This window comes from Salvelinus fontinalis, chromosome 32 (genome assembly GCF_029448725.1).
Source record: "Salvelinus fontinalis isolate EN_2023a chromosome 32, ASM2944872v1, whole genome shotgun sequence".
Lineage (NCBI taxonomy): Eukaryota > Metazoa > Chordata > Actinopteri > Salmoniformes > Salmonidae > Salvelinus > Salvelinus fontinalis.
The window spans coordinates 23,473,727-23,494,716 of NC_074696.1; the positions used below are offsets into that span (position 1 = coordinate 23,473,727).

Sequence of the window (20,990 nt, forward strand, 5' to 3'; positions counted from 1 at the left end):
GTTGTTTACCTCATCAATCTGAAATCCCTAAAACCATGTGCCTGTCTTAAATGGCACCCTATACCCTACATAGTGCACTACTTTTGACCAGGGCCCATAGGGCTTATGTCAAAAGTAGTTCCCTATATAGGGAATAGGGTGCCATTTGGAATGTAACCCCTGAGATCACAACACAAAAAGTTGAATTAATCCCGTCAGTCCCTCCTTTAGCACCACACCAGAGCCCTCCTGGGTTAACACTGAACAGAGGTTCCTCACTGTGGCATGGCCTAGAGCTGGAGATAGCCCACACACTCACAGAGGCCAGGTTAACAGAACACTCACTACAGCACAAGTATACCTCAGACTGAGTGTAAGTATGTATGTATGAAGATCTGGAGAAGGCAACTAATGTTGTTTGGGGATTTTTGATAAATGCTAATCAAGCTAATTTCTCTCTGGGTTTTTTGGAAAATGCTAATCAAGCTCATCTCTCACTCTCCTCTCTCTCTCTTCTTTTCTCTCTCAACACTTCCATTTTGACAGCCTCTTTTGGCCCAGGTTTGGCCAGTCCTCCCTCTCTCTGAGTAGAGGCAGTGGTGGTGGAGCACAGCTGATGTTGAGGAGAGAGGCAGCACGTGTGAAGGCTGTTCTCTAATGGACTAACTTCAGCTTTACAGAGAGGCCAGGTCAAGCACCCCTGAGCCTTGGATCATTCCTCATCTTAACCAGCAGTATAACAGCCCGATGGGACTAACTGCTCCTACTCCTCTATGCCTCTGAGATCCTCTGATTTCTCCTCCACTTTTTTTCACAGCCTTACACAGAGATGGACAACTGCTCAGTCTAGACTTAGAATCATTGTTGGTTCTGTGGATTGACTGTGAAGCCACAAATTCAACTGACTTTATCAAGATTAAGGTGAGTGAGTGGTTTCAGTTCACTTGTGTTGTTGAATAGTGTTGTCACTATTTCTGTATGTAGGACCGACTGTTGATGTCCTCACAAGTGATAAGGATGTATTCTCTTGCCTTTTATATGTTATGTTTTCTATGGAAGAGATTGATTTCCTAACAATTTAGGAAAACACTCTGAGTTGACCTAAAAAAGTGATCCTGTACTCTGGAAGTAACATGACATGGAGGTTTATTAGTAGAGACTGTTGTTAATTATTATTAATGCCTGTACTTCATAATGCCACATCTATAAAACTCTTTATAGGCACTGTAGCAGAAACAGAAGCAGAGACCCAAACCGCCTCTACATCCTCACCTAAACATGATCAGAGCAGTCTGTCTCCCAGCCTGTCACACATGTATGTTGTTAAAGACCACTTGTGCTTTTGGCAGTTTTGTTGTCTCTATGTTTGTTGTATTATGACAACAACCTTATCCATTAAAGTTACTGTGTTGTTGGATGTTATCTGTTTTAAGGCACCAGTGACAAGAATAATACTTACGGGAAATTCCACGGCAACAGAGTGATATTGAGATTTTAACAGAATGACGGTTTGTGCTTTTGATGCCGTCATTCTGTTACCAAACTTTGCATCTGCACTGTTCTTCAAGTAAATGTGTTTTTGTCAAATTCTGTGGAAATTGTTAAAAGTTGTCCTTGTACATAGTTGTATGGTTTGTTTAACTTCGCAGTCATTGGTTTTTGTTTGGCATACATTTTAAAGTGAAAAATCTGAGTCTGTGTTACCGTAGAATTTCCCTTAGGTATTCAAAGGTTTAAAATGTAATTGTTTGAATCTGATTGGTTTATCCAAGCAGGAAATGTGTAGGGTTGAAGGCAGAGGGTTTAATGAGGTATATAAACACGCACGCCCACAGTTGATTCCAGGAGTTATTGAACTTGTCTGGTAGGTGTTAATGCTGTCTGTCTTAGAATTTGTTGACTAGAACTGTGTAACTTAAAGAGCCATCACCAGTTACCGCCGGTATGTAGCCTGCAGATATTTTAAGACTTTGAGAGAAACTTTTATGACGGTAACATTTCTTGCTTGTTGTAATAAAGTTTTATGGTTGTTTGTGATAAAACTGCTTGGAGTGCCTTGATATACATGGCTATTCAAAGAGAGGGAGGGAGGGGAAGGAGAATGCACAGGGAGGAGAATGTGCTTGAAAGGGATTACATTTCGAGATGCCAAGAAGTAGACTATAAACACACAAAAAAGTACAGAAATGTGTCTGGTGCATTTTTCAAATGAAGAGAGCTTTTGTGCCTCTTTTTTTAAAAGAGTCTTCCTAACCTTGATCCTTTTCAATCTGCCTGACTCATGGGGATGAAACACCATCCTGGTAATTTGTATGATTTGGGAAATTAAAATTGAGGCCAAGCAAGGCCTAATTAAATGAAAATATTGTTTGTCTTTAAATGAACTGAACACAAAATTACTCACAGCACTTGTCATTAAAGCCTGAAAAAAAAAACGAGGATGAAGTTGGTGAGCTATTTCCTTCCAAAAGTCAAATCAATTACCTAGCCAAGAGAACTATAAGCAGAGAACCCAGGGCCCTGATGGGGCAAGGCGGCAAGTCCCACCATCTCCCATGAGTCTGTGGGCCAACAAAGCAGCAATGCTGCCAATTGTGGCCACCATTTAATTGGCAAAATGTACTTTGAGAGCGAACAAGGTCAGGGTCTGCTGCCAAGAGTCGGCGGGATAAAGATCAGGGTGGCAAAACACAGGGTCCTGATGGGCCTGATGATAGCTGGCATGATTTTAAACTCCCAGAGGAAAGACACAGCGAAAGAGCAACATTCTGCCATTGCCTCAACTGTTGTTGAATTGCATGCAAGCAATGAGGGAGGAAATCAGTCAGCAGTCATTGGATTTCATCAACACTTTGTTGTCCTATTCCCTCCCCCTATCCCCAGATTCACTCTCAACCTCTGTAACACTGTATAGTGTTATTTGTCTTTTAGATCTCTCCTTCCCTTTCTCTTTGGCTCCTCCTCGCTGTGAGACTCCACACAGACAGACTGTTAGCGTGCATGTGAAACACGTGTTTCTGTGGGAAAAGTGAACCCCCCCACTCTGAGCACACAGGAAAGGGATAGCTGGGTCACTGCTACGGAAATACCAGAAATACGAAGTAATTAGTGGTTAAGCAAGCACACTGACTGACTCTGTGTTTATGGAGTCCTCTGTGGGGCACTCGTGACGAACTACCAGGAACACAATGTGTACATCCCAGTGACCTCTGACACCTCATTGAATTGTAGTGATGATGGTTGGGTGGGAAATAGGTGGAGGCATTATGTTACACTCTCCTCTAAGCCTTGTGAGACTCCTAAGGACCAGAGAATGAGCTCAGACAGTTAGACACTGAGTGCTGTCTGTCCAAAATGTCAGTCTGTTCCTCCCATTGGAAATTACACATGGCGTCATAGTAGAAGAGGAAATGTTGATTGTTTCCTGTTTGTGGGGGCAGTTCTGACAGTATATTAATTATTTTTGAACTACAGGTCCTTGTATTGGAGACAGGCCCGGAACTGACACCATAGAGACCTAGAGATGTGATGACCAGAGAAGTCGTCTAAACAGAAGAACTCGTAATATTGTTGGTGAATGGTGTCAACCAAACAGAGGTCAAAATGGAACCAATTAGAAAAGACATGGAGCTGCTAAGTAACAGCATGGCGAGCTATGCTCACATCAAAGGTGAGACATCCGTGTTTGTTCTTCTTATAGTTCTAGGATAAAGCAACCCTTTATTAATTATGATGCTTTAAGAAAGCTTTCCGATAGATCTGTAACCTCTGAATAGAACCACAATCCTTTCCAGGGACTTGTGTGTTCTGTTAGCTTTGGCTTGACACCCCTGTACCGTGAAAGTGTCTGCATGCTTGACCTCTCAAATATTGTGTAAAGTTCCTCATTTCCTGCACTCATATTACAGCCAAAGGACAGTGGCTTATACAGTAAGACCAGTCAGGAGCCCTTTGTGAAGAGATTTGCCAAGAACTGATAACAAACAAGGCATTGTTAAAGTCAATTCACATGCTGTTGTATTTAGTTTAAATGAAATGAAGAATTGTCTGAACCCCTTGCAATGTAGCTGATAGCATCAAAATGAACCCGATCTTGCAAGCTCACACAATCTGTTTTCACAAGGCTATGTAAGTGAGTGATCTAAACGGTTTTTCCTAAACCCATCTAGCCAACCCAGAGAGCTTGGCTTTGTACTTCATGATGGGTGTGTGTTTTGGCCTGCTCCTGGCCCTGTGCCTCCTGGTCACTGGCATCGCCTGTAGCACACGTCGTGGTCGCACCAAGAACAAGAACACTCCCCACTCCCTAGAGAGGAGACAACTGAAGTCTAGCGAAGAAGATGAGGAACAGGAGAAAGTGGATGTGGAAGAAGGGGAGGAGGTTGAGATCCCTAAATTAACTGCGGTGCCTATGAGCAACCGCAGCAGCCAATCAAATGGTACTTTGAAGAGCGTGAACGTGTTCGCGTCGGCAGATGAGCTGGAGAGGGCGAGGCAACTGGAGGAGAGGGAGCGCATCATCAGAGATATCTGGAGAAACGGGCAGCCCGATATACTGGCCACTGGGACAGGGACCATCGAACGGGTACACTACCTCTAAAGGACCTAAAGTGACTCAATGACCTATTAACATTTTATTAACCCTGAACTTTATCTACTTCAGACAGAGACTGTAGAGGACTTTACTGGGCAGGCACAGATTCACCTTCATCTTTTCATTCAATGTGTATTTTCAACATTTTTCATTAATGTATGACTATGGCAAATGTATTGCACAATACAATGTACACTTTTATGTTTATAATTCAATGAGTATCCATATACATTTTTTATTTTGGTAATAAAAAGTATAATTTCATGACCACTGGACATTTACACATTGATTTACAATGCAGACAGCTTAGAGAAACAACCAACCACTATCGCTGTCTCATGTATGTTAACATTTGCTTATTGACTTACATGGTTGTTAGGCTGCTCCAAGCTCCAACACTCCATGTTAATCTTAGCCGGCTACAAGTCTTCCCACAGAATCCCCCATCCTTTAACCCCTCGTTAGCCACCATCTCTGACCAGTAACTTCCTGTTTTCCTTTCCACAGTCCCAGCAGTCTCTGTTACAGCAGCAGCAACACTGTGGATGCGTAAATGGCACCCTACTCCCTACATGGTGCACTACTTTTGACCAAATTCCTAAATGATTCCATTTGGGATGCACACCAGATTTCCCTTTCCACACTCCCTGCAGCCTCTCTCTCTCTCCTGAAGAGGTTGTTCAGGACTTATGAAAAGCTCATTTGTCCCCAGGCAAAATACCTGTTTTGTGCCCCGAATGGCAACCTATTTCCTACCAAGTGCACCACTTTTGACCAGAGCCTCTGGTTAAAAGTAGTGCACTATACAGGGAATAGGGTGTAATTTGAGACATACGCCAGATTTGTTTTCTATGGCTGTTGTAACAATCCCCAATTGAAGTAGTAAAATGAACAGGACACTTACTGGCACTGGACATGAACACTCCAGTCATAACAAGCAACCTTTTCATTAAGCATAGAACAGTTTGGGTTTGGAGGGGAAAACTCACCCAGGGAAGCCAAAAATAGAGAATCCCCTGGGACATAGCTGGGATGCACTGGACTTTTCACAAGGGAAGTAGTGCCTTGGTAAGATATACAGTACAAGTACAGCACAGGGTATTTCCAAAATGACACCCTATTCCCTACTAGTGCACTACTTTTGACCAGGACCTTGGGCTCAGGTTAAGCAGTGCACTATGGGATAGGGTGCCATTTGGGCTGGCATTTATTCCTTGAATATAGCTTGAGTGAGTGACTCGTGTTTGCTTTTGAGGTTATGTAACTTCAGTCTGCACTAGTGATGGATGGGTTATTAGCAATTGCAGGTGAACAAACAGCTGACCCGCGCACAACTAGTCTGCAGTCGCATATCAAGTATGTGCTCATTACCAAATTCCACAGCTAAATTCCTGCAGTCCTTATCAAATTGTCCTAAGCAGGCACTCATGTCTAAAATTAGTTAGACATGTTGCAATATATCCTGTCAAGTCCAAAGAATTGCAATAAAACAAATACCGTGGATGTGTACACTTTTTAGAGCTAATTACTTTCCATTAGACATTTGATATCACAGGTCAAGCTTAAGAATGTTGAAACTCTGAACTTTAAATGAGGAGTGCAGAAGGAAAATGCAAGTAGTACATGACAAAACAATTCAAGTGAACCAGAGAAAATATTTATTGGAAATTAATGACAAGTACTTAAAATCTCTGAGGGAACAGTAGAAAAGATGTCAGCTTCTGTTTCGAGTAAGAGCGTAAAAACAAAGAATAGAATCCTACAGTTACGGTATGCTCAATACATACAATATGGACACAATGCAGTCTTGGGGTAGACTGCACAAAGCAGCAGTCTTGCACTGTAGCTGACTAAACCTGCTCCTCGACGTCTACTCACCTGTGTTCGTGCTCCACCAACAAGTATAGTTTGACAGTATTTATTTGCCACATACAGGGAAAAGTTATACTTGTCATCTTGTGCCATAACCTCAATAGTACAGGTTTACCTTTTGATGTAGAACATTACGGAAGGACGAAAATGATGAAGCCCATAAACTGCTATTCTAGACGGAACAAAAATATGAAAAACGCAACAATCTCACTTATTTTACTGAGTTACAGTTCATAAGGAAAATCAGTCAATTGAAATAAGTTCATTAAGCCCTAATCTATGTATTTCACATGGAACCACTGGGGAACCAGGCCCAGCCAATCAGATTGAGTCTTTCCCCACAAAATGGCTTTATTACAGACAGAACTACTCCTCAGTTTCATCAGCTGTCTGGTGGCTAGTCTCAGATGATCCCGCAGGTGAAGAAGCCGGATGTGGAGGTCCAGGTCTGGCATGGTTACACGTGGTCTGCTGTTGTGAGGCCTGTTGGACGTACTGCCAAATTCTGTAAAATGACGTTGGAGGCGGCTTATGGTAGAGAAATGAACATTACATTCACTGGCAACAGCTCTGGTGGACATTCCTGCAGTCAGCATGCCAATTGTACACTCCCTCAACTTGAGACATGTTGTGACCTTTTATAGTCCACAGCACAAGGTGCACATGTGTAATGATCATGCTGTTTAATCAGCTTCTTGATATGTCGCACATGTCAGGTGGATGGATTATCTTGGCAAAGGACCAATGTTGAGTAACAGGGTTGTAAACAAATGTATGCACAAAATGAGAAATAAGCTTTTTGTGCATATGGAGAATTGTGATCTTTTATTTCAGCTCATGAAACATGGGACCAACACATTACATGTTGCGTTTATATTTTTGTTCAGTATATTCAAAACATTTAAACTCCCAATATAAAGGCCTCAATATCAATAATTTTGTTTGTTACATAACTACTTATTTTTCCTAGAATTATATTAATTTACCAAAAATTATGACACAGGCACAAACATACACCTGCTATTTGTCAGCTGTGAAACAAAATCATTTTTTGTCACAGACCTTTCATTTTACACAGTGAAAGTCCTCTTGATGCTTAAAAACAGGAAGTATCAATGGGAACAAAGCACACAGAAACAACCTCAACCCCCCAACAAGTAGAAGACCAGAAGTATTGGTGGTAATGAGAATGCTTTATGTAGCATATGATGGAGAATTCTCAACGTGGCAGGACATACTGGTATGTGAGCAATAGCTGGGACGATAAACCGAAAATTAAATCGCAGGCATTTTGCTGGTATCGTTCAATACGATAAGTAGCCTATAGTAGAGAAATGTGAACCTTTAAATAAAGTTTGCTAATATGGGTGATTGTTAATGGGATAATTGATGGCTAAACCATCAAACTAGTAGTAGTTAAAAGTATAATAAAAAAAAAAAAGATTTAACTGTGGTGCACATTGTTAGAAATGTATTGTTCTCGCATCAATTCAGGCAATTTATCGTGATATGGATTTTTTGTCCACGTCGCCCAGTTCTAGTATGAGCCCAGTTCCCACAGTAGAGATTGGACTCTAACCTTACCACCCCATGGGACCAAAGTGTCATGCAAAACACCATCAAAAACCTAGCACTGCCCATACAACTGTTTAGCTAAAGGCTTGCTTTTTGCAATTTTTGGTTGTTGAGTCAATTAGACCATACCTATTTCAATCTGGGCATGGTCTAATTGACTCCAAAAATAAATAACTTTTTTATTTCATAATATTTACTGTAGGCAAGTTAGCTTACCAACTCCTTTATCCTGTTTTGTAGTATATCCCACAGGAGACGATGTCCCACAGGAGACTATTGTTCGTAACAAACAAGCAAATACAGATAAAAAGACAAACAAAGCACATCTTTACACCCAGAAACAAATACAAATTACTGGTAGTAATTTAAAAAAAATAAGAAGTAGCTCGCCCCTTAATTCAAGTTCAATTAAACATTTTCTCCCATATAACCCTTACTGAAAGTGGCTTGAGTCAATGATAGGAAAACAACCGTGTACATTCTGATGCTGTGACTGACTAGGTAGCCAGAGTTTAGGCTCTTCAAGCTTACACAGAGATGACGGCAGATAATCAGATGACCTCAAACAGATGGACAGAAAGCTCTGGAGGAAGGAAGAGGAGGGTCTACTACAGCTTGGAAGCTGAGGGGTCTCCGGACTGGATGTTGTCTTTATGGTCCATCTCTGTGTGGTGCTCCTCCCCATGCTCACCCCCCTCCTCCCCATCCCCCTGGAACTTGTCATGAGTCCACTTGTTGGGGCTGCTGCCGCCCTTGCGGTAGATGAAGCGTCCCCTGCTGCGGGGGAATGCCCCTCGGCCGCGGCTCTCCAGCCACGTCTTCTCTCCCTCTCGGTCATCATGCTGCCAAATAAGTAAACAGTCAGATCAGTGAAAAGGATTCCAAGACAACATCAGCAAATTAAAATATGTTAACATGTATTAATGTTCATTATTAAAACCTTGATCCACATTTGGTGAAACAGTGCCACTGGTCACCCCAAGCACATTTGTTATTGTTTTCTTTTGAAACGAGGCAGAGGAGCATTCTACATCATGGTAAAAAAATATCATAGAACATACTCTGCTGTTCTATCGCGCGTGCAATGCTGTCCGAGGGAAAACTACGCCTTTGTTGTAATATCGCAAACAGACGTGGCAGTTTCACCGCTACCGATTCCAGATTTAACATGTATACATCTTGTATTAATGTCACTAAGAGCTAAGATGATCATCTATCACAATACTGAAAACAGAATCAAGACCATGTTTTCATATTCTAATCTGGAAAACACAGAACCAAAATCAGCTCCGAATGTTAGGAGAGACTAATTGGATTCAAATCCACTAGGAGGGATATTGTGCAGAGAAGTGCTCACACAAAAAAAGTAATTATGGTATACTCAAATAAAGAGTAAGTGCTGAAACTTACAAAGTAATATTTCCTGCTCTTAGGAGTGTACTCTGGGTCCCACTCCTCGTCTGGTGGGCGCTCTGGGGGGGCGTTGCTCATATTAGGAGGGGGGTTGCTGTTGTTATTTCCTTGGTAATTGCCCCTGTTCCAGCCCCTTCCACCTCCTCTCACTCTGGGGAGCTGAAACCAAAACAAACAGGGTCAGACTGGGGGTGTAGAGTGAAGTTGCCCATAAACACTGATCTAGCATTTCCCCTACTAATGGTTAAGGTTAGGATTGGGGGAGGGGAAGCTGATCCTAGATATGTACCTAGGAGAAACTTGGTCTGAGCACAATCAACTATTATAATTTCCAATATTCGCAGGGCTTGGACTGAGGGCTTGGACTGAGGGCTTGGACCTGAATAAAAAATGATAGCTGCAGGAAAGCAGTCCCGATGTAAAGATCAAATACATCAGAGATGGAGAGCGAGAGAGCGAGCAAGCGGAAGAGAACACCAGGGGCTCTCAGTTGGCTGTGGAGAGAAGGAGGAGTCAGGCTTCTGCTTTGAGTATTGTGTTTCTGAATGTCACATGAGTATTACTTTACCTTTAGTAATCAGGTATGGATTAAGTGTGAAATAGTATCATCATCCTCCTCATTCTCCTTATCATCATCATCATCATTAGGAGGAAGGAACAGAGCAGAGAAGCACAGTCTACAGCGAAGTTATAAAGATAGAAAATTACAAGACAATCAAAGTCATTCCATAGTGCACTCCAGTCCATACAGTAGGCTGGCTAGGTGAAACAGTAGAATACATCACACAGAGAGCAGAACTTACAAATCCTCCTCCACGTCCTCGGCCCCTATCCATGTGGCCCTCATAATCCCGGGGGGGACCCCTCTCCATGTGGCCCTCATAATCCCGGGGGAGACCCCTATCCATGGGGCCTCCGTAGTCCCGGGGCCCGAAGCGAGGTTTACTGTAGCCCTGGTCCATGTGCTCCATCTCCTCCCCCATCATGTGGTCTTTACCTCTGAACCCTCCTCTGAAGGGAGAGGGAGAGGAGGAGGAAGAGGAGGAGGATGGAGAGCGATCACGCTTCTTCTTGGTTTTTCTGTGAGCGAGAGGGGTAAAAGGGGAAATTACAATTAGACTCCATTTTAACTGGATCTATATTATAAGTGCTGAACATTAAATCGCAAAGAAACCCTGGGGTGGAGAAAATGACATGCATATAGTTTATATAACCACATTTCAATGAAAGAAACAATTCAGGGACGGAGGAGACTATAGGGAGGTGATTTTAAAGTAAACTATAATAAGCCTACTTGGATTTCTTGTGGTGTTTGGCAGATTTCTCTGAGGACCTCTCTTGGCTGGGTCCTCGGGAGCCTCCGGAGCCCTTGCCCCCGTCCCGTTTATGCTGCCCAGGCTCCTTCCCAGAAAACCTTTTACGGCGCTCTATATCCAGACGCAGGTCCATTGGGTCACCTTTAGGTTTTTTACCCTGATCCTGTGGAGATATGGAAGTGCTGTCTATGTTATTTCCCACTTCCGATACCACAACTTAGAAGTGGGTAACATAATGAAGTAATGATTCCTTTCCATTTCATGGGTTGCACGTTTTGTCACAATATTGTTTTGAACATTTGTTTTAGGACTTATGCCTTACTGAGCATTCTATTCAATGCATTGTCAATGAGCGCTGATGAAGATTTATTCAAAAGTGCATTACAGTGTCTTGGAAATACAAAAATAATTAGTAAGAAAAGAGTCATCATTGTGATGTCGCCAGATTGACTTTAGATGCAGTATAACATTAGCTAGCTAGCTAAGATTGAGGGAAGACCACCAGTTTTTAGCTGGCTAACATTAGCATTGCTAGCTATTTTTGAGAAACTTTGCAAGATAATGACATCTGTCTAAAGTAAATTTGACAGCATGATAATGATGGCAAAGTTGCTACCTACAAAATATTTGCCTTCTTTAGCAATGTCAAATTTCCAGGTCACAATCGTATAATTTAAACAAAACAGTCATTAGCCTCCGTTCAGAATAACTGGGCTTATCACGAGGGCATCTTGAGAACGTTCATAACAATGGCATGGCGTGACAGTGACTGAGGTACAACCTATGAATATATCAAAGATTAAGTTAAAAAAAAAAGTTTTAAACATGCAGTGAAATAAAGAAGGTGTGTGTTTGTAGTATTGCACCCCATCTGCTGGTGATTGCACAATAAATGCATCCCTCCAGAGAGCTAAGGCCATCTTGAAATGTTCTCTTCCAAATAACTTAAGCTCTATATCAAAGTATTTTGAATTGATGTACTCAAGTAAAACAGATCAATCACGTGTGTTAATGTAATCTTAGTTCCTTTTCTAAGGCTTTATTAAACGGAGTAACTTGGCCAAGTAACAGACATTCACATCAACAGACATATACACACTCATGGGAAACAGGTGCATGCTTTTAAGATACAGTGGGAGAACAAGTATTTGATAACCTGCAAAATTGGCAGTGTTTCCTACTTACAAAGCATGTAGAGGTCTGTAATTTTTTTATCATAGGTACACTTCAACTGTGAGAGACGGAATCTAAAACAAAAATCCAGAAAATCACATTGTATGATTTTTAAGTAATTAATTTGCATTTTATTGCATGACATAAGTATTTGATACATCAGAAAAGCAGAACTTAATATTTGGTACAGAAACCTTTGTTTGCAATTACAGAGATCATACGTTTCCTGTAGTTCTTGACCAGGTTTGCACACACTGCAGCAGGGATTTTGTCCCACTCCTCCATACAGACCTTCTCCAGATCCTTCCGGTTTCGGGGCTGTCACTGGGCAATACGGACTTTCAGCTCCCTCCAAAGATTTTCTATTGGGTTCAGGTCTGGAGACTGGCTAGGCCACTCCAGGACCTTGAGATGCTTCTTACGGAGCCACTCCTTAGTTGCCCTGGCTGTGTGTTTTGGGTCGTTGTCATGCTGGAAGACCCAGCCACGACCCATCTTCAATGCTCTTACTGAGGGAAGGAGGTTGTTGGCCAAGATCTCGCGATACATGGCCCCATCCATCCTCACCTCAATACGGTGCAGTCGTCCTGTCCCCTTTGCAGAAAAACATCCCCAAAGAATGATGTTTCCACCTCCATGCTTCACGGTTGGGATGGTGTTCTTGGGGTTGTACTCCTCCTTCTTCTTCCTCCAAACACGGTGAGTGGAGTTTAGACCAAAAAGCTCTATTTTTGTCTCATCAGACCACATGACCTTCTCCCATTCCTCCTCTGGATCATCCAGATGGTCATTGGCAAACTTCAGACAGGCCTGGACATGCGCTGCCTTGAGCAGGGGGGCCTTGCGTGCACTGCAGGATTTTAATCCATGACGGCGTAGTGTGTTACTAATGGTTTTCTTTGAGATTGTGGTCCCAGCTCTCTTCAGGTCATTGACCAGGTCCTGCTGTGTAGTTCTGGGCTGATCCCTCACCTTCCTCATGATCATTGATGCCCCACAAGGTGAGATCTTGCATGGAGCCCCAGACCGAGGCTGATTGACCGTCATCTTGAACTTCTTCCATTTTCTAATAATTGCGCCAACAGTTGTTGCCTTCTCACCAAGTTGCTTGCCTATTGTCCTGTAGCCCATCCGAGCCTTGTGCAGGTCTACAATTTTATCCCTGATGTCCTTACACAGCTCTCTGGTCTTGGCCATTGTGGAGAGGTTGGAGTCTGTTTGATTGAGTGTGTGGACAGGTGTCTTTTATACAGGTAACGAGTTCAAACAGGTGCAGTTAACACAGGTAATGAGTGGAGAACAGGAGGACTCCTAAAAGAAAAACTAACAGGTCTGTGAGAGCCAGAATTCTTACTGGTTGGTAGGTGATCAAATACTTATGTCATGCAAAAAAATGCAAATTAATTACTTAAAAATCATACAATGTGATTTTCTGGATTTTTGTTTTAGATTCCGTCTCTTACAGTTGAAGTGTACCTATGATAACAATTACAGACCTCTACATGATTTGTAAGTAGGAAAACCTGCAAAATCGGCAGTGTATCAAATACTTGTTCTACCCACTGTATCCTTTAAACTAAATCATTTTTACTGAACTTGAAAACATGTTGCTTGTTTGAGGAGAAATACTTACGATGGCATTGCTTAGGGTCCCATGAGAGGCTTGGACACAGCATCTTAAGTCACCTCCTTTTAGCTTTTTCTTGGGTACGTACATACTCGCTCAATAACCATATCTCATAGGCTGGGGGGCTCGCTTGGGATTACAATACACAAATTGGGCTCTTTTGATTTAGACTTATGCATCTCCTTTAAAAGAAAAGCACAAGCTGAACACTGCTGCTTTGGATCGTCTCAATCACCTTAAATCTTTACATCAAATGTCAAAAAGGCCGGTCACCTTGTAGCTGCACTCCTCCAGCTCCTCTAGCAGGTGAGAGTGTCTCTTAAACGCACTGGGGGAGACATCGATTCTCCTGGAGGAGAACACAAAAGGAAAAGGCACAAGGTGAGTTGGATATGACTTCATCAAAGCATGTACTTAACACACTATAGTGTCAACGTATTTGAGAGTATTTAATTTGTTGAACACACACCTTTGCAGCTATATTGAATGCTTGACGTAAACTCATAGCAATCTGAAAAGGCAGCAGCCAATACTGGCTGACACAGTTATGAGAAAGACTGCCTTACCTATGGATTTCTGGACTCTTCCTTGGCTTCATCAATTCCATCTCAGCGGCTTTTCTTTGGTACATGGCAAATCGCTCACTTAAAGTCATGCTTGAAGAGCTGAAATGTTGGGCTGCAAATGGAGGACAGATACAATATTTATATAGTCTTCCTAGTCAATGGACATCTCTAACAGACCAGAGCCTAATATTAGACTTTGGCGGGTAAGATATCTATTTCACCAGCCACGTTGGCGGATGTTCAGGGCTCCACTGTGCAAACATTTCACTTGCCTTTTTGTGAAAAAAAAAAAAAAAAAAAAGTCAAGTATGACCACATTTATTGTAAAATCGTCAAAGAACTACAAATCCTATATAGCCCATTCCACCTTGTGCTGCAACACTACCCGGCTGGGCTGTGCACACATGAAGAACTGAGTGAAAGATTCATTTTTAGAAACGCTGCATACAGGCATGAAAGTTTACTTGAAGCTAAAGTCTACTGAAGTGAGACTTTGTCCTTGTTTCGTGGCTATTTACATTGTTTTGTTAACAAGCTAGGTTGTTTTTCTATGTATGAGTTTCAACTGCTAAGGAAGAGAAGATAACGCTCCTACCAAAAATGTTTATAGCTAACCCAAGATAGTGTCATTTTAGCAGAAAATATATATTTTGGCTGGTAAATAATCTGAGAGGCTGGTAGATTTACATCAAATCCTACAAAGGGACAAGTGATTGAACAGTCCATGGAACTAGTGACTATTTCAAAAGCTAAACCCCACTGCTGTCCTTGTTGTGTCTGTGGCTTCATAGACAGCACTTTATGGTCCCCAATAAGAGACCTTACCTTTGATGTAGTGCACAATGGTGACAATGTGCTGCGCAAACAGCTCCGAGGGGCTGCGTCTGAGCTGAGCCGCCTGAATATGCTGGAAGATGGAACGGAACTCTCCGTGATCTTTCTTAGCGGGATGCACCAGATCCCTGGACATACCACGCTCCTTGGTCAGACCTCCAGAGGAGCTGAGAAAGAGAGTCCAGGTGGATCAAGCAGATACAAAACTGTTTTGTTCAAGACCGTGATGAGTTCCATAACATTTTTAACTTTCAGGCAGATCAAAAACTATCCCGTGTTAAAAATTATATTTTCAGAAAACATTAACCCTCCAAGCAGTCTGTTGATGAACAATAATGGTAATGCTGCTTACCTGGGCATCTTGTCAAAGGAGTTGATACTAAGCTCAAAGTCATCCCTCTTTCCAGAGGGCCTGAGTAGGGGTGACTCCACCCTAGAGACGGGGAATAGGGCCAGGGGCCTGTCCTTCTCCCTGCTACCTGAACCCCTAAGGGCCACGGTTACTATGGCTGGGGACGTACTGCTCTTCTCCTTGTCTTTCTTCTCCTTCTTCTTGGACTTCTCTTCTTTCTTGGACGCCTGCTTGCGGCTGCGGTAGAGCTCCTCTTCCATGTGCTCCAGGTCTTCCACCACGTCGTCGGCCGTGTCTCTCAGTCTCTCCTCGTCCTTCCCTGGGGGGTAGTAATGGGGCTCGTCTTCCCACTTCCCAAACACGTCCCGTGTCGTCAGGGTGGCTCCTTTGGGCTTGGCCTCCTCTTCCGCCTCCCTCTCCCTCTCCCTCCCTGCAGCCTGAGACTTGAGGAAGGCCTCTTCAGCTTTGTCCAGGAAGGGCAGGGACTTATCGGCCTTGGAGCTGAAGGAAGCTGCTGTTATGTTTAAGAGGCCACTGCTAGTCCTGCTCTTGCCTTTCTCTCTGCCGTCTCCGTCCGTGGTGCTTTGGTCCCTGTCCCGGCCATTCTCCCACTCTGCCGCCGCCTGCTGCTTTTTGCTCTTGTTTTCTGCCAAGAACCTGGACAATCAGACAGAGAAGTAAATGGACCTTTACAACATGTTATACAAAGGAGAATGTCTAGTTGTGTTACAGAATCCCAGTTTTCTAACAGGGCACTGATTAAATTCGAATGCATTTCGTCACAAGGGGTACACATATTGGATGATCAACAAACAGAAAAGAAACAAACAAGACAGCACAACCATAGAGGTTACAACACCACAGAATGACATGTAACACTTACAATAGCATAGGTCTGGTATTGTAATAATTATACTTAATCACCACCTCCAAAACTAGGGGGGATTTCATACAACTGAACCTACTTTCAATGCATAGCAGAGGACAACAGCCAGCGAATTTTTAAATGTTGTCACTTGCATTTGAAATGCGAAGAGGACTGCCATTGACAATGGCATACAGTTTTAGCTGTATTCAGTTAGCTGAGCACAGACTGAACAATTTTAAAAGAATAATTACAATCACAAACTGGGATGAAGAAAACTCAACAAAAAGAAAATAAAACAAAACAGGTATGATGAAAGACAAATGTAGCAGAATATAATGGGAAGTATGGAACACACTTTTTGAAAGCAGAGGAAATGGCACTCTTATCGTCTGCCCTGGTGGGATCCTCCTTGCCAAGGAAGCCAAACCCGCTGAAGGAGGCGGTTGGCACGGCCTTGGTGGAGCCCGGTGGGCTGTGGGTGGAGGGAGCACTGCCAGTGCTGCCGATGGTTCTCCACAACGGCCCTTTGGGTTCTGATTTTCCCTGGTTGGCAGCAACAGCAGGACTGCTGCGTTTGGGGCTGGTGTCATAGTCACTCAGACCCTGCCATTTCCCAGCAGAATCCTTATCATGACTACTGGCTTCTCCCCCCTGTCCTTCTGCCTGCTCCCCAGCCCCTCCTCCGCTCTCCCCCTTGGCCTCTGCTGGCGTAGGTGTGTCCTTTACATCCTTGGAGCCGGGCTTCCCCGAGCTAGGGCTGCTGCGGCGGTGCCGCGGGGACGAGGAGCGGGAGCGAGACGAGCTGTGGCGCCCCCGAGACCACCGAGAACCCCTGGAGGACGAGCGGTCAGAGTATCGAGACCGAGAGTGGCTGCGGCTGCCCGAGCGTTTCCTAGGAGTGCGGGAGCGTGAGCGGCCTCTCCTGGGGCTATGCGGACCGTGGTGATCCTGGTCGCGGTGTGGCCCGTCCCGGTAGCCACCCCCCCGCCAGTTGTTGGCTCTGTAGCCATAGCTGTTCCCTCCTCTCTGGTAACCACGGCGAGGGTAGAAGCCCCGGGTTCTACCGCGGAAGTAGAAGGGTCTGCGGAAGCCGCGGTTGTAGCCTCTCTGGTAACCCTGGTAACCCTGGTTGTTCTGGTAGTCTCTGGTGGGATAGTTCCTGCCGTGGGACGGAGAGTGAGATCTGGAGCGGGAGCGAGACCTGGAACTAGGAGAAGAGAAGAAAACAGAAGAGGTATGTTAAAAGATATTGTGTAATCAACGCCCATACAAGTTTCAGGAGGTAGCCTAAAACATTGTAAACCATAAACACATGTTGAGATCCAGTCTGGTGTATTCAGACAGAGAGGAAAAGTGTTTTGTTTCGCCAGCCTGCACTTTGCCAACTCAGGTGTGCGTTTGCCCGTCTCCAGACAATTCACTCACAGAGAACATGGAATAAACCCCACAGGGATTGACATTAAGTTCTCAAAAAGGCACTTACTTTCCCATTCCTCCAGTCAGGAGCAGTTTTTACTTGCCTGGAGATTATGGTCGCTTGACCAGAAAATGTAGTTGGCTAAATAGTAACACAACATTAACAGATCCAGAAAAAAAAAATCAGGTCAGAGCCCTATACTACGAATGTAGTTTGAGTTGGCGGAGTAAATTTGGTCAACTGAGTTCAACTTGGGATAACCGGTACCATGAATGTGGCTCACCTTTTAGCCAGGTAAATGTCTATGGCAATGAATCTTTCAGATCTAACCTGCTCCAGGGCAGGCTAAATCAGGGCTAACTACATTTATCCTAAATGAAGTGTCTGAGCCATGAGTTGAGGATCAATTTAAACCTGATTCCCTCCCTCTCGCAAATATTTAGTCATCATCTACTTCATTTGAGGTAGACATAAGGATAAAATACTTTTCTAATCAAAATGTGTTTGTGTGCAAAAAAATATGTTAAAATAACTAGCACATTACCAATTTAGTAATGACAAATGCATTTGAAATTACTTAACACAATTATTTTATCATAGGAGTGTGAAAAAAAGGTGATCGTGCATTGATAACCACACCAAAGTAACACAATAAAAGACAGCACTTCTAAAAGTATATTTCACACCATACCCGGCTGAATTTGAAAGATATCTAAATTAAAGAAATGTTTTCGGTTCAAATGAAAGTGACTTGCCCATGGATTGATGTTTCAGCACTGTCTCAATGAAGAGTTTGGCATTCGACGAGCCATGTCAGACATGCATGCGCAGTTACAAGCCTGCTAGAGTTAGCGGCAGGCAGACGAGCAATATCCACCGTCGTAGTACGGATTGTTTGTAAATGATGTCTGAGTGTTGGAGTGTGCCCTTGGCTATCCATAAATAAGCTGGAATGTGAAGCTAACTTCAGTAAAAAAAAAAACTGAGTAGACCTAGCTTGCTTCGTAGTATACCCCTCAGCAGTGGTAGAAAAAGTACTCAAATGTCATTCTTGAGTAAAAGTAAAGATACCTTAATAGATAATTATTCACGTAAAAGAGAAAGCCTCCCAGTAAAATATTACTTGAGTAAAAGTATTTGGTTTTAAATATAATTAAGTATCAATAGTAAATGCAATTGCTAAAATATACTTAAGTATCAAAAGTGAAAGTATTATTATAAATAATTTCAAATTCCTTATATTAAGCAAACCGGACCACACAATTTGCTAGACTTATTTATTCATGGGTAGCCACGGGCACACTCCAACACTCAAACATCATTTACAAACAAAGTATTTGTGATTAGTGAGTCTGCAAGATCAGAGGCAGTAGGGATGACCAGGGATGTTCTCTTGAGAAGTGTGTGAATTGGACAATTTTCCTGTCCAAATGTAACGAGTACTTTTGGGTGTCAGGGAAAATGGAGTAAAAAGTACATTATTTTCTTTAGGAATGTAGAAGTAAAAGTTGGCAAAAATATAAATAGTAAAGTAAAGTACAGATGCTAAAAAAAAAACTACTTAAGAAGTACTTTAAAGTGTTTTTACTTAAGTACTTTACACAACTGCCCCTCAGGTGTATTCAATAGCTGGGAGTGAATTAAGCAAACAGCACAGACTATCAGGCAAAAAAAAAAAACTGACTGTAAATTAACTGGTTGTGCTCCAAGTGGATGGGACTGAGGGACTGTGTTAATGGAGTATTCTGTCCACTCGGGGGAGCTACAAAACCATACACTACATCACCAATTACAACTCAGCCAGAGTTCAACTCAGCAAATATACTACTGCTGCCATTTTCCTCTGGAGTCTCAACATTCAAACATCTTCACGTCAAGGTGCCCTTTGACCAGATGGAAAGAGCAGGAGAAGTGCCCATTCTAGCATTATATGGAATAAAATAGCCAGCGTTTCTTACGAAAACAAATCAAATGTAGGCCTATTCATGCAACTGTAGCCACAAGCCAATGCATTTGGTTAAATCCTGGAGAATAAAAGTCTGCTATCTAGGTCTAACACCTTCGAAAAGTTTAAGATCATGTCTTGCCTGTTACACACACAGGGAGAAGATTCTTACATCTGTCTTTAAATCAATGGAAATAATGTACAAAGAATGAAATGGAAAACCCCATTGTGGTAGCAGTAGAAGTACAATAACATTGAAAGTACCGTGCCTACAGTACATCAGCACACCTTACATATCATGGAAAATACTAACTAGCAGGCAAATTTTTTAAATGACAAATGCAAATTGGGGCCTCACAACAAAACCCAAATTAGAACCCATGCAGCAAGCAAACCGGAGATTAGTTTCTACCCATCAAATCAAGTTTTATTGGTCACATACACGTGTTTAGCAGATGTTATTGTGGGTGTAGCGAAATTCTTGTGCTTCTAGCTCAGACAGTGCAGTAATATCTAATAATTACACAACACACCATGTACAGCAGAGGGGTTGGGGGGGAACCCCCAAACAGCCAAATCCGTCATGTAAATCCCCCATAACTTACCGCTTGCGCCTTTTCATTGGAATATTCTGGAGGTGATGTGCTAAGCAGTGAGCAACATATAACACTCACAGTAGTGAGGGACTCCCCATGTCTGGTGAGAGCGCGTGTGGAGGGACTGGAGCAGTGGAAAGAGGCGGTACACATTGGGCCAAAACAGGAAGCATTTTCACTCTAATCCTTGAAGGGAGTGGGGAGAAGGGGGTTTGGCCTGGATTCTCCCCCCCACACCTCCCTTCTGCCAATTCCTTCTCTCTTTATAAAAGTATGCACTTCCAGCCATTACTTTCCCTTTGGACAAATCACTCAAATGTATGTCACTTGTCTTATGCATTGTTGACCATTAAACTGACAGAGCGTCCTGTTTTGAGCCTAAAGCATGGCATAAAAACAACATCTCCTGCCAGAGTGGGATCAAACTTTAACAATAGCCTACTTAATATCAATATGTATTTTTTTAATTACAAAGCTCAGTCATGAAAAACTAAGTTGTGACGTAACTGACGCCGGGCCCATATAATTCCTCATTAAAGTCCTAACAGCTGAAAACGTACCGACAAAGTGCTGCACGCTGTCTGGCAACCCTTCAACTTCAGAGCAAAGAACCAACCGAAATTATGAGTCAAATCAAAAGGATTTAAGTATTCCTCTGAAACAAAAGGCTGACTAAATCATTTATCAAAACTGATGGCGTCACTCCCTGCATGTTATGTAAGTGCACTATTTTATTATGTCACTCACAAAATGTACAACTCAACAGAAGACTGGAGCGAGGTTGTGTAACAGGCCCTATGTGTCATCTGGAAAAGAGGCTGTAGACTGTACCAGAGCATTGATACTAGGGCCAGGATGATACC

General features: G+C 42.8%; 2 protein-coding genes across 13 annotated transcripts in view; one reads left to right on the forward strand and one right to left on the reverse strand.

Moving 5' to 3' along the window:
• The first annotated feature begins 547 nt into the window (after positions 1-547).
• LOC129830950 (protein eva-1 homolog B-like) lies at positions 548-4,837 on the forward strand. Of its 2 annotated transcripts, XM_055893815.1 has the most exons (4): positions 548-900; positions 1,201-1,294; positions 3,454-3,649; positions 4,149-4,837. In XM_055893815.1, exons 3-4 carry the CDS (start codon positions 3,583-3,585, stop codon positions 4,577-4,579), a joined length of 498 nt encoding a protein of 165 aa, XP_055749790.1. In that variant the 5' UTR covers positions 548-900; positions 1,201-1,294; positions 3,454-3,582; the 3' UTR covers positions 4,580-4,837. The 2 variants fall into 2 exon arrangements, with proteins under 2 accessions (XP_055749790.1, XP_055749789.1); XM_055893814.1 differs by lacking the exon at positions 1,201-1,294.
• A 1,371-nt stretch (positions 4,838-6,208) lies between these two features.
• The window catches only part of thrap3b (thyroid hormone receptor associated protein 3b), a 43,355-nt gene continuing 28,573 nt past the window's right edge, over positions 6,209-20,990 (reverse strand). For 7 of the 11 annotated variants that reach the window (XM_055893821.1, XM_055893820.1, XM_055893816.1 and 4 more), the window contains 9 exons: positions 16,525-17,376; positions 15,302-15,958; positions 14,941-15,116; positions 14,116-14,227; positions 13,823-13,898; positions 10,728-10,912; positions 10,237-10,513; positions 9,431-9,592; positions 8,125-8,862 (listed from right to left, as the gene is read on the reverse strand). In XM_055893821.1, coding sequence (XP_055749796.1) covers positions 8,629-8,862; positions 9,431-9,592; positions 10,237-10,513; positions 10,728-10,912; positions 13,823-13,898; positions 14,116-14,227; positions 14,941-15,116; positions 15,302-15,958; positions 16,525-17,376 — 2,731 coding nt within the window. In that variant the 3' untranslated portion in view covers positions 8,125-8,628. Of the gene's footprint in view, positions 6,951-8,124; positions 8,863-9,430; positions 10,111-10,236; positions 10,514-10,727; positions 10,913-13,822; positions 13,899-14,115; positions 14,228-14,940; positions 15,117-15,301; positions 15,959-16,524; positions 17,377-20,990 lie in introns of those variants that run through there. The other 4 variants (XR_008755656.1, XR_008755657.1, XR_008755658.1 and 1 more) reach the window with 4 other exon arrangements.

Bases quoted from the DNA above. Each gene is read 5' to 3' on its own strand.
- LOC129830950 (XM_055893815.1), top strand. From the start codon at position 3,583: ATGGAACCAATTAGAAAAGACATGGAGCTGCTAAGTAACAGCATGGCG. The intron at 3,650-4,148 runs GTGAGACATCCG...AAACCCATCTAG, and splicing joins GAGCTATGCTCACATCAAAG to CCAACCCAGAGAGCTTGGCT.